At 45.1% G+C, this 11,985-nt stretch overlaps 1 protein-coding gene across 14 annotated transcripts in view; it reads left to right on the top strand.

Moving 5' to 3' along the window:
• LOC139413444 (eukaryotic translation initiation factor 4 gamma 3-like) overlaps positions 1-11,685 on the top strand; it is a 74,956-nt gene extending 63,271 nt beyond the window's left edge. For 9 of the 14 annotated variants that reach the window (XM_071160855.1, XM_071160852.1, XM_071160849.1 and 6 more), the window contains 23 exons: positions 82-170; positions 474-735; positions 854-975; positions 2,056-2,205; positions 2,533-2,697; positions 2,903-3,100; positions 3,369-3,512; positions 3,679-3,915; positions 4,410-4,514; positions 4,893-5,031; positions 5,267-5,409; positions 6,375-6,465; positions 7,677-7,803; positions 7,908-8,110; positions 8,223-8,338; positions 8,453-8,625; positions 8,725-8,850; positions 9,190-9,271; positions 9,478-9,576; positions 9,689-9,835; positions 10,037-10,118; positions 10,224-10,370; positions 10,652-11,685. In XM_071160855.1, coding sequence (XP_071016956.1) covers positions 82-170; positions 474-735; positions 854-975; positions 2,056-2,205; positions 2,533-2,697; positions 2,903-3,100; positions 3,369-3,512; positions 3,679-3,915; positions 4,410-4,514; positions 4,893-5,031; positions 5,267-5,409; positions 6,375-6,465; positions 7,677-7,803; positions 7,908-8,110; positions 8,223-8,338; positions 8,453-8,625; positions 8,725-8,850; positions 9,190-9,271; positions 9,478-9,576; positions 9,689-9,835; positions 10,037-10,118; positions 10,224-10,370; positions 10,652-10,833 — 3,329 coding nt within the window. In that variant the 3' untranslated portion in view covers positions 10,834-11,685. The remainder of the gene's footprint in view (positions 1-81; positions 171-473; positions 736-853; positions 976-2,055; positions 2,206-2,532; positions 2,698-2,902; positions 3,101-3,368; positions 3,513-3,678; positions 3,916-4,409; positions 4,515-4,892; positions 5,032-5,266; positions 5,410-6,374; positions 6,466-7,676; positions 7,804-7,907; positions 8,111-8,222; positions 8,339-8,452; positions 8,626-8,724; positions 8,851-9,189; positions 9,272-9,477; positions 9,577-9,688; positions 9,836-10,036; positions 10,119-10,223; positions 10,371-10,651) is intronic. The other 5 variants (XM_071160856.1, XM_071160853.1, XM_071160848.1 and 2 more) reach the window with 2 other exon arrangements.
• The last annotated feature ends 300 nt before the right edge of the window (positions 11,686-11,985 follow it).

Genomic DNA, 11,985 nt, shown 5'->3' with positions numbered 1-11,985 from the left:
AATCTTTTTTTTTTTGTGGGTGCAATTTTGGGTAAATATATAGCCGACTTTAAAATGTCTTTGCTATTGTTTTCGCTGCAGGATGTCAGGCTGCTCCTGATGCACCAAAGACCTGGAAGAAACCAAATGAAGAGAGTCCTGTTGGAGATGCCCAACAGAGGGAGACTGAGGTAAGCAACAACCCTTCTTATTCACTCACTGCGGGGGAACAGGGGGAGGAGATGGAGGGGGGGAAGCATAAACAGAGTAGATGGAGAAAAGGGAGAGGGAGAGAGATTATATGGGGAATAGTTCAAATGGAAAATGTTTCCACATGTGTGGCGGTGGAACACAGACATGAATGACTTGAAGTGGTGTTATCGTCAGAGTACGTTGGCAAGGAGTTATCCATCATGATCAGTGTTCCCAGCCGACTCTTTGAAGGCAGCTCTGTCCCTCTATCTAACCCCCTCTGCTTCCCCTCCCTCCCCCAGGAGGAGCTCAAGCCTTTGGAAGAGGCTGCTGGAGACCAGGCCCTGCCACCCGCCAGGAGCTGCAGCACCTCTCCCCCACCCTCAGCAGCTCCCTCAGCCCTGGAGGCAGAGGAGAGGCCCCCAGCCCCTGAGGAAAACGGGGAGGCTGAGCCCATGAGGAACGGAGCAGGACACACCTCGGAGACTGAGAGCAGTGATAGCGGGGCCACCCCTGGGGACAATGAGGGCTCCACAGGAGCACCCCCAGACCTCTTCCAGGAAGGTAGGGGGTGGTTATTATTCATTAGTGTCTCTCGCTTAGTTTTCACTATCAACAGTAACCTTTGCACAGTATGAAATGAGCAGGGCTGTTTTCCTCACCTCTCTTGTTGTTTCCTCAGATCTGGAGACTAATGGGAAGCGTCAATACAAACGGGACTTCCTGCTGGGCTTTCAGTTCATGGCTGCCTGTACACAGAAGCCAGACGGGCTGCCTCAGATCAGTGACGTTGTGCTGGACAAGGTGTGTGAAGAGTGGGCTGAGCAGAGCTTCAACCTAGTGGTCAGAATGAGTTAGCTGTGAGCAAGGCCCTAAACCACACAATAAATATTCATGACTATAAATGGATAGTGTAAGATGTTAGCAAAGTAAGTTGCTTTTGAAAAAAGCTCTCAAGCGAAGGGATTATTTGTATGGAGCAAACAGTGTGAGTAGCCTTATTTGATCCCTTTAGTAAATACATGGCCCAATGTCATTTAAAAAACAAAAATAGCTATTCATTATGAAATAATATGCTTCTGGTAAGTTCATCTCCCTCTACTGCACTCTGACCGAGCCAATAGCGGCTAGCCCATAGACATCCTGTTTTGATTAAAATCACATAGCTATTATGTCACACTTGGCAGTGTTGATAATTCAGCCCCAGAAAAGGAGCAATAGACTGGCAACGATTGATGTACAGTCCCTGGGAGTCATATTTTTCTCCCTGAGAAAATGTTCACTAGAGGAGAGCACTAAGGAAAGTCAACGACAGCTGAGAGCGCTGGAGTTGTTATCCCCCTTCCCTCACAATGTTCCCTTCAGTCCTCCTTCCACATGTGGTTCTGACTTCACTCACTGCGCCAGTCACAAAATTAGTGAAACAGAATTTATCAAATGCATAGCTGATACACAAAAAACAGCATACACAATGGCGAACTAAGACTAGGATTGGGAATCCACCACCTCTCAGTGAACAACAGTGGGATGGACCTGAAAGGAGCTGGGTCTGACCTGTCTCTTTCGCCCCAGTGGTAGGCCCGATTCCAGCCCATACCTCAGGCACTTCATGTAGATCTGAGGTGATAGATCTACGCAATATGGTAGTACCCCCCTACCTTACCCTCTGAATGGCTTGGTAAAACTTTCACCATATTGATTATACCTATCGTCCTTTCAGATCTCCACAAGTGCTTAGGGAATCAGGGCTAGTAGGGTGTTGTTTCTGGACCAGGCCACAGCTCTCCCCATATGGCTAGGCCCACAGTGTTAAAGGATCACTGCTCCCCCTGCTGGTCAGCTGTCTCACTGTCCATCGCTCTCTCTCCCTGTGTTTCTCTGCAGATAAACCAAAACAAGCTGCCAACCCGGGCGGTAGAATCCAGGGTGATCTCCCGAGGCCCTGACTTCACACCGGCCTTTGCTGACTTTGGCAGACAGATGAGTGGAGGACGCGGCGGAGCTGCAGTGAGTCACACTCACTCCCAGGCTCACGTAATTACTACCCCTCCCGACACAAACACCAATCTCTTTCTCAAATAATGTCTCTTATTTTTGTTACTTCTCTCTTGCTCACGGACTCACGCTCTCTTTCTGGCTCTCGCTCGCACACACACTCACAGAATATTACTGGTATCATAGTGAGATAAATGAATCATGGGGAATGATTTGCATCTTGTTTGTTTACTAGGGATGACTCATTTCCCAAAGTCATACTCATTCAAGGAAAATTGTGAATTAGACTTCAGCACACAAGTATTGGCGATGTGTTTGGTGTTGGTGGCGAGCTGTAGAAGTGACATGGTGTTCTGTCTCCTCCAGCAGATGATGAACATGGGGGGGGGTGCCCGGCGGCCCCCGCCCAGGAAGATTATCCTGAACGTGTCAGCGAATGAAGAGGTGCAACTGAAGAAGGCTGAGAATGCCTGGAAACCCGGCATGAAGAGGGCGGGGCCATCAGATGACCCTGAGGTCATTACAACACAGGTAGGAGGAGCCAAACCTTTCATCTGACACCCAGACACACCCACACAGTGAAATCAAAAACGCACAAGATGTTGAGTTTTTTCAGCAGTGACTCCACACAGGAAACAAAAATATTGTGACCAAGGAGTTGTCAAAAGACCGAAGATCAAATCAAGTGAGTGAATTCTCACATCAATAAATGATGAGGATGTTGTTGCCGTGCCAGGAGCTCTTCCGGAAGGTGCGCAGTATCCTCAACAAACTGACGCCTCAGATGTTCAACCAGCTGATGAAGCAAGTGACAGACCTCACCATCGACACGGAGGAGCGCCTCAAGGGCGTCATCGACCTGGTCTTTGAGAAGGCCATCGACGAGCCCGGCTTCTCTGTGGCCTACGGGAACATGTGTCGCTGCCTCACCACGGTATGTTAAGTTCAGCTCACTATTGTTCGGACATGATTATCTATGGTTCCTCTGAATGCTGCTAGTCAACATCAAAATATGAACTGTACATGGGTCCTCTTAAGCCCCATAAACATTCAGCAAAATGTCCCTAAAGGTATATTTTTCTGCCCCCCTTTCACTCTTTCTAGACCTCATCTTCCGTTCAATTCTGTTTTTTTTTTACTCTTTCCCCTATATCTCTGTACCTCTAACCAAATAGCTTGTTACTACCTCTGTTATTCTCCAGCTCAAAGTGCCCATGACGGACAAACCCGGAACCACAGTGAACTTCCGCAAACTGCTGCTCAACCGTTGTCAGAAGGAGTTTGAGCGGGACAAGGTGGATGATGTGGTTTTTGAAAGGAAACAGAAGGAACTTGACTCTGCACAGGTACCTAAACCCCACACACACACTGCTCAGATCACTAATCTGTCTGTCACCTTGTAGTAGGGGAATACAGAGCAGAGAATTGTATGGGACTGATGTATTGTGAAGAGTTAGTGGGGGCTCATTGTTAGCTGTTGTTCTGACAATCTACTCTCCATTTCCTTTCTAGTCCAGTGATCAAGAGAGACTACGGTTAGAGCTGGAGGAGGCCAAGGACAAGGCCCGCCGGCGCTCCATAGGTAACATCAAGTTCATCGGGGAGCTGTTCAAGCTCAAGATGCTGACAGAGGCCATCATGCACGACTGCGTGGTCAAGCTGCTGAAGAACCATGACGAGGAATCGCTGGAATGCCTTTGCAGGCTGCTCACCACCATCGGCAAGGACCTGGACTTTGAGAAGGCCAAGGTGAGCAATGGGGAGGGAGCTTAAATGACTTCCAGCTGGTCGTATGAGGAGGCCTGGGAGGACATGGGTGAGGTGACATCTCACTGCTCCCTCGCACCTGCTGTTGTCTGACCTGTTTTAACCTGCTGCTGGTCAAAGGAAAGACTCCTACACGCGTACCAGTGTACACCCTCTTTGGGCTCTACCAGAGTTTTACGACTCTGTGGTCCTCATATTTACAAATACTGTAATGGTGTATATCTGGCATGATTAACACTGAGACAGGAAATCACATTTAGTAGTCTGTGTTTTATAGGCTAAGAAAAAAGGTTTTTGTTGTACCTGCTCCCAAACTGCTCAGTTTACTTTGAGGCAATACTATATCACCCTGAATTGTAAAATGGAGTGGAATGAAATGACATGAGTGTCTGGCTGTCCACTGGAGGGAATAGTGAGAATTTTGTATTCATACGTCACTTTGCAATGACCCTTCATCTCTCTCTTTCTTGTCATAGCCTCGCATGGATCAGTATTTCAACCAGATGGAGAAAATTGTTAAGGAGCGGAAGACATCGTCTCGGATACGGTTTATGCTGCAGGACGTGATAGACCTCCGATTGGTAAGTATGTGTGTGTGTACATACTCAAGCCTTGTGGTTGTGTGCTGTCTGTTCATTTCAGCCCACCAGTGAGGGTTCTTTTTAAAAAATTATTATTACAATAAATAGGAGAAAACATTCTAATTTTCAGTTCTTCACGTGGGCTCCCTGAGCAGACCAGTAATTCACTCTAAGGAAGAAAACAACAGACTGTAATCAGTTAAATTTGAGCATAGAATAAAAAATTCTGCATGAATAGCCATCAACAAAATACTGCTGTGCCATTGGGGCTCCTTGACTGTAGGCTAATTGTGTTGTACGCAGTTCAGTAATTAAAAACACCAGATTGTCTCTCTGAGGAAACTCCCTGCGTAAGTCTAACACTGCTCGTTCCAACAGCACAACTGGGTGTCCAGGAGAGCTGACCAGGGCCCTAAGACCATCGAGCAGATCCACAAAGAGGCCAAGATTGAGGAGCAGGAGGAGCAGAGGAAGGTGCACCAGCAGCTGCTCTCCAAGGACACCAAGAGAAGGCCAGGTCAGCCAGGCCCATGGGCTACATCCTCTAAGGCTTAGAGCTACACTGGCATTCCCTCCCCATAGCCTGCAGACGGAGAAACTACAGTGGCCCACAGTGGTCAGAAAGTTCCCCTACTATCCAATCTGTCAACTCACCCCACAGTATTCTCTTAAACCTGGAGCACTATTTGATTTGTCTTAAATAAACCTGTTGACATGTCATCCCTCCTGTGTGTGTTTCCTCTGTCCTCCAGAGCAACAACAGCAGCAGAGAGAACAGCAAAGGGAGCAGCAGAGGGAGCAGCGTGTGCAACAGAGAGACGAGACCTGGAACACTGTGCCCATGACCAAGAACAGCAGGACAATCGACCCCACCAAGATCCCCAAGATCTCCAAGGTCAGCCACTAAAGCACCTGTAGACCTCATCTTTTGACTGACTCGTTTGGGTGTTTTACCATGGAGGTTCACTGGTGTTTTTAAGTGTACTCAATTTTAATTACAAAATGGCATCTGTCAATAATTTATGTTTGGTTCCTTCAAGTCTGTAGAAGTTGGATGACAAGAGTTATGTTCTCATTGGTCTATAAGCACAAGTCTTTATGGACAAATATCAACTTAACATTCAAAATTTTACTGAGTTTTAGTTCATATAAGGAAATCAGTCAATTTAAATAAATTCATTAAGCCTTAATCTATGGATTTCACATCACCCACTGGGGAGCCAGGCAAACCCTTGTGTGTATGGAACATTTCTAGTATATTTTATTTCAGCTCAGTATAGTAGATTAAACTACTGTGTTGTAATGTATATACTGCATTAGGCATCGCATCGCGCACAGGATTCCTGTGGTTCTTCATCCCTGTCCTCAAATTATACTGATAGTCCCAATCCCTACCTCTTCAAAGAGGTATTTTAAAAATACCCCTCCCCCCAAACACACACACACACACAAAGCCTAACACTCCCATTTGAGTTTTTTTTGTGGAAAATAAATGTGCCTCCTATGACTGTGATATGTGGTTGTCTCACCTAGCTATCTAAAGATGAATGCACAAACTGTAAGTCACTCTGGATAAGAGCTTCTGCTAAATGACTAAAATGTAAATGTAGTGGTGAAATGATACAGGTCCAAATGCCAGATAGTTGGGGTACAAGCACACCCAGCCTTGCATACTGGAGCATGGCTCCCCATGCCATACAGAGCTGTTATAAACCCACATCTGTGTGTCAGTACCAATGATGTATTAGGCAGCTCTCCATTCTCCTCGGAGACTGTTGGTCATCATAGCGTTGTAGGCCCAGATCACATGATATGAGTATTGGATGGAAAACTGTTTCTGTCTGTTATCATCCTGTTTAGCCTCAGATGGATGAGAAGATCCAACTAGGACCACGAGCCTCACTCAACTGGATGAAGGGCAGCAGCGGAGGGGCCAAGGCCAGTGACTCCGGTGAGGAGACATATTAGGGCTGGGCGATGTATAGAATATTTTTTTGTTTATTTTAGCGCGATATTCCAAATGCCTGTATCGCAATAATCACGTTTATTATTTTTCTCGTTTTTATGAGCACTTCTGTACTGTACATCCTGTTCTCGTGTTGTCTTTTGGTCTCGTCTCCTTCGCTCATTCTGCTGTGACTGTGCACCTTCCCATTTATGCACAATAAGCCCTCCCCCTGCCACTCACAACAACAAAGATGGAAAATAACTGTTTCCTCTCTGACAACAGGCTGTTTCAACTCGCTATTTGTGGTTTGGTCCAACAGAATCGGTCATATGGACTCTGAAACACATTAAGACATCATTTAACTGTAATAGATGAGAACTTAACCTTTCTGACGATACCTGAATTCATTAGATCATTGCTGACTATTTGAAATGCAGTGTATTTTATAATGATAGTGATGTGACATTTTTGGCCGATACGATAACCGATATTTAACATTTTAGGGGCCTTTAAGCATTCTAGTACAGTTAAATAGTTAACACACACACGTGGACGCGCACACACATATATCCATTTACTCTGTACAGGGTTCTAGCATAGGATGGGTTATGGACCGGGGACGTTCTTTCAATCTACCTTTACTTGATGACACTTCCTTCATTCTCCATTTGGAAAGCACCGGCGTCTTTTAAACGTCCGTTTCCAGTTGTTGGTGGAACTTCGATAACGAGGAAATACTCAGACTTCATCCACTTTCTGTACCGAGTGCCTCTTGCATTTGTGTAGATAGTTGTTTTGGTCGTCCTGTGTGAAGCACTGTTATCTTCTATATGTGGCTGCAGCGGCGTCGCTTAAAATTGAATATTTCCTGCAAAGATGTCAAGAAATGCGAGAAGTTCAGCAGCTAAAATTGCAAGGATGCAAAAAAGTGAATTTTATATTTTTCTGAATATTCTCTGGTTTTTGGAGTTCCACCTGCAACTAGTAACAGGAGTTTTTAAGACACTGCCAAGTAAAGGTTGGTTAAATGTTGTACTGTATTGTCTATGTACCATCTGCTCGACCTCAGACACAAGCTATAGCTTTAGATATGCCACAGAGGTTCAGGCCTGCTTGGCTAACCGTCACACACACACTGGTGATGCAGGTGAACTAGTCATACTTGTGTCCTGGTTGAAATGTAATTTCTGCTGGTTCATTATGTCTCCTATCAGAATTATCCCGGTCTGGTGGTGGTGGTGCCAGTTTAAACCGGTACTCTGCACTCCAGTCCACTCAATCTCATCAAACCACCCCACCGGCACAGAACCTAGAGTATGACACTAGAAGAACCTTGGGCAGGTAATGATCACATTTTGAAACTTTTGTATTATGGATTTGGTTTCAAACTCTGAACGTCCCATTTCAGGGCAAAACATTCTCTCGTGTGTGTGTTCTCCTCCCAGTCGAAGCAGTGCAGGGAGAGAGCGAAGTGAGAAGCCCCTGAGCCCAGCTCCGTCGAGGCCCGGTTCCTTCGTCCGAGGCGGGAGTGCCAAAGAGCTTCTGGAGAGCCCGGCCCTGAGCCCTGAGGAGCCCCGCAGAGAGCTGGAGAGCCCCAGCGTAAGCGAGGACAAAACTGGGCCAGAGCGCAGCAGTGCCAGGGAGCCTGGTGAGGGAACAGGAGGACAGTTCTAGACTGACTAAACATATGGAGTCAGTGGACACTCACTCACACACTCTATAAGGGGAGCACTCTTGTAATGGTGGTCTTTCCCCTACAGTGAAAGCAGAGCCTGTGGTGGCCCAGTCTCCAGACAGACCTGCCCTCTCTGAGGAGGAGATGGAGAGGAAGTCCAGAGCTATCATTGACGAGTTCTTGCACATCAGCGATTATAAGGTGCAATCATTTAATAATGCTATTATATTGCATACTGTATGTGAATGCCTTTGTGTTTTACTCTCGAAAGGAAGTTTGTAAAACAAAGATATGTGTTTGTTGTATTCTCTGTAGGAGGCTGTACAGTGTGTGGATGAGCTGGACATGTCCTCTCAGCTCCATGTGTTTGTGCGTGTGGGGGTGGAGTCCACTCTGGAGCGCAGTCAGATCACACGGGACCACATGGGCAAGCTCCTCTTCCAGTTGGTGCAGCAGGACATCCTGGCCAGGTCCCAGTTCTTCAAAGGGTCAGCCTGCCTACATATCCATCTGCTCTCATTCAACATGTGTCATATAACAACTGTCCTGTATCTAAAATGGCCGTCTCATCAGATTATCTTTCCCAGGTTTGCTGACACCCTTGAGCTGGCGGATGACATGGCCATTGACATTCCCCATATCTGGCTGTATCTGGCCGAGCTGCTCAGCCCTGTGCTGAGAGACAGGGGCTTCTCTATGAGAGAGCTCTTTAGGTAACACCGCTACTCTACAGCACCACAATATTGTATTGTTATCTCCCTGTAAAGTTATGGAGATCAAGAGGGGGTTACTATTGCATCAACAGAGCTTATCAGATCAGTCCACATGCAACCCAAATTTATTAAGATCTCACAGGATGACAAATATACTCCATTTCGTTTTCTCTCAAATATTACTGACTGGCTATCTCAGTTCTCATTATGGAGTGTTGATGTTGGCTCTCACACCTCCATTCCCTGCTGTGGCTTTCTGTAAACTGAGATATGAAGAAAAACAGTTGGGTGGGATGGAACCACTGGAGACATCTAATCGTTTTCTCTGTTTGTCCACAGTGAATTAAGCAAACCTTTGCTTCCTGTGGGAAGAGCTGGGATCTTATTTTCTGAAATACTGCACATACTATGCAAACAAATGGTAAGTGACATTTTGTCGGTTTTAGTCCTAGCCCCTTTACTGCTTTCAAACAACATTTCCCTCACAGTTAACATAGCTGTCAGATATTGTTGCATGACTTTTGTGTGATTTAGACGAGAGGTGTAAACGAGTCGGGTGTGAGTGCGTTATAGTGCATATCAAGTAAACAAGTCAACAAACCCATTAACTGTCTGTCTCCTACACAGAGCCATAGGAAAGTGGGCACCTTGTGGAGAGAGTCGGGCCTCAGCTGGAGTGACTTCTTGCCAGAGGGAGAGGACGTCCAGGATTTCATCTCAGAGCAGGTTAGTGAGATAAACCCTCTGTATTACGACATGGAGGCATCCCAACAGAAACAGGTTCACAGCAACCTAACCCTCTTAATTTCCCCTCCTCTCCATGTCCTCCTCCTGTCAGAAGCTCCAGTTCACTGAGGCGGACTGCTCCAGCCATGAGGCAGCCCTCGCCACGACAGCACTGTCCCTTGTGGTGCTCAACCAGCAGCTAGAGAGACTGCTGCTGGAGGACATGGCCAGTGATGAGCAGATCTTTGACTGGGTAGAGGTACGGACTGTAGTATTACACCCGCCACACAGCTCAGCACAGCCACGTTTGACTTCATGTCATACGCATGTTGTGTTTATACATGCATAGTGTTGCATATTTCAAGTGAAGTGTCACAGATGCAGGCAGTGATATCGAGAAGCTTTCACCTCTGTCTAAGCGGAGCTCCTTTGTGCTCCTCTATTATCATCCACATCCCAGGCAAATCTAGATGAATCTCAGATGAGCTCCTCTCCGTTCCTGAGAGCTCTGATGACGGCTGTGTGTAAGGCAGCGGTGAAAGGTAAGCTCTCCATTCCTTTAGCTAGGAACAGATCAATGTTGTTTTTTATATATTATATAGCTAGAGGAATTCAACAATTCTTTCCATCTTTTGTTTCTTGTGTAGATGAAAGTGCTTCCTGTCGAGTGGACGTAGCCATCATTCAGAGGAGATTGCCCGTATTACTCAAGTACCTTAACTCAGACACTGAGCGACAGCTTCAAGCACTTTATGCACTGCAGGCGCTGATAGTCACTTTGGATCAGCCTCCTAGTAAGTAGCATCCCAATCAGACCCTTCAACCTCAATATTCACGATAAAGATATAAGCACGGTTCTGTCTCCTGCTCTGCATTTTACTTTTTTATTCTTGACAGCAGACATCCTTTCGTGGTTTTATCTCATGCTATTATATATATTTTTTTAAAGTGTATTCATTAACCTACATGCATATCTATACCCTCACACACTCTGAAAGCAGAGACTAATTTAATTTAAGCCATGGGATTTGATGGTTATCATAGCACTTTTCCCCTCTTGTCTCTCTTTCTCCAGACCTGCTCCGGATGTTCTTTGATTGTCTGTATGATGAGGACGTCATCTCGGAGGACGCTTTTTACAAGTGGGAGACCAGCAAAGACCCAGCAGAGGAGCTGGGCAAGGGTGTGGCTCTCAAGTCTGTAACGGCTTTCTTCACCTGGCTGAGGGAAGCCGAGGAGGAGTCGGAGGATAATTGACAAGGGAGCAGGCGGCCGCTGTAAGCCCCCAGGACACAAGGCCAGCTGTTGCTACATAGAATAACTGCATCTTCATAGCAAAACAAACAGACAAACCTACAAAATGAGCGCGGGCAGGACGACATGTTTACGGCTGGAATTTTTTCTGCGGTACGGTTCTGAGACTATTTTGAGTTTGAATTCCAACGGCTGAAGCACTAAATACCTGTATTATACATAGAAAATATTTTTGTTTTAAATTTTAACTTTTCTTTTGTTACTTTTTAAGAAGAGACTTAAAGATACATAGGTTCCAGACTCTTTAATTTATTATTTTTTTAAAGGACTGCAAATATGGAAGTTTATTTAACATTTGCAGATGCTCATAATGAGGAAAACATTGATGACGAATAGAAATAACAATATTATTAATTATAATAACAATAATAATAATTGTGAAATAAATAGCCTCCCTGGATTCCATGTTTGGTTGAAAACAGGGTAAAAAGTTATTTTGGGATGAAGGGGAAGGCAGAGAAAGGGTGGATGCACAGAGACAATTGGCATTGTAAGACATCAGAGGTCAAAGGTTATCAGTAAATAACCACAGGAAGTGCACTCTGTGAAATGTACATAAACCTCCCAAGAGGAAGAGATATGCATTCAAGAAGCAATGCAAATCAGTCCACAAAATAACATTTAAATGAACGTGAATAAACAACAATGAACAATGGATAAAATGCAAGATTAAAAAGAAAATGCCAAGGTTGCTAAACATGAAGTGCTTGTAATACTTAAGACCTACCGAGCAAATGAAAAGCTTGTAAATACATTAAAGACAAAAAAAGTATTTAAAAAATATTGCAAATGCAATGGTGATTTTGTGGAGTGTGATGTCTGCACTGCAATGTGAAGATTTGTTACTGTGTTTTAACATTGCTGGCGATACAGTCTGAAGATGAAAGTTGTGGCAGTGTCAAGCATTTATCTCTAAAATGAGGCTACAGTATAGGGATTCTGAAAGATATTGAGTAACTCTTGTAGGACAATGGAAGTTAACTAGAACAATTATTTTCTAATAAATACAAAGAATTTGAGTCAACTTCCATTGTATTCCAAGAGTTGCCAGTTTGTTCCTTTTTATTAGTGTGTCTTGGTTGAAAAGTGAAGTAT

The sequence above is a fragment of the Oncorhynchus clarkii genome, chromosome 7, assembly GCF_045791955.1.
Source record: "Oncorhynchus clarkii lewisi isolate Uvic-CL-2024 chromosome 7, UVic_Ocla_1.0, whole genome shotgun sequence".
NCBI lineage: Eukaryota > Metazoa > Chordata > Actinopteri > Salmoniformes > Salmonidae > Oncorhynchus > Oncorhynchus clarkii.
The sequence above is the reverse complement of the archived record's forward strand: the minus strand, read 5'-3'. Positions and strand labels throughout refer to the sequence as shown.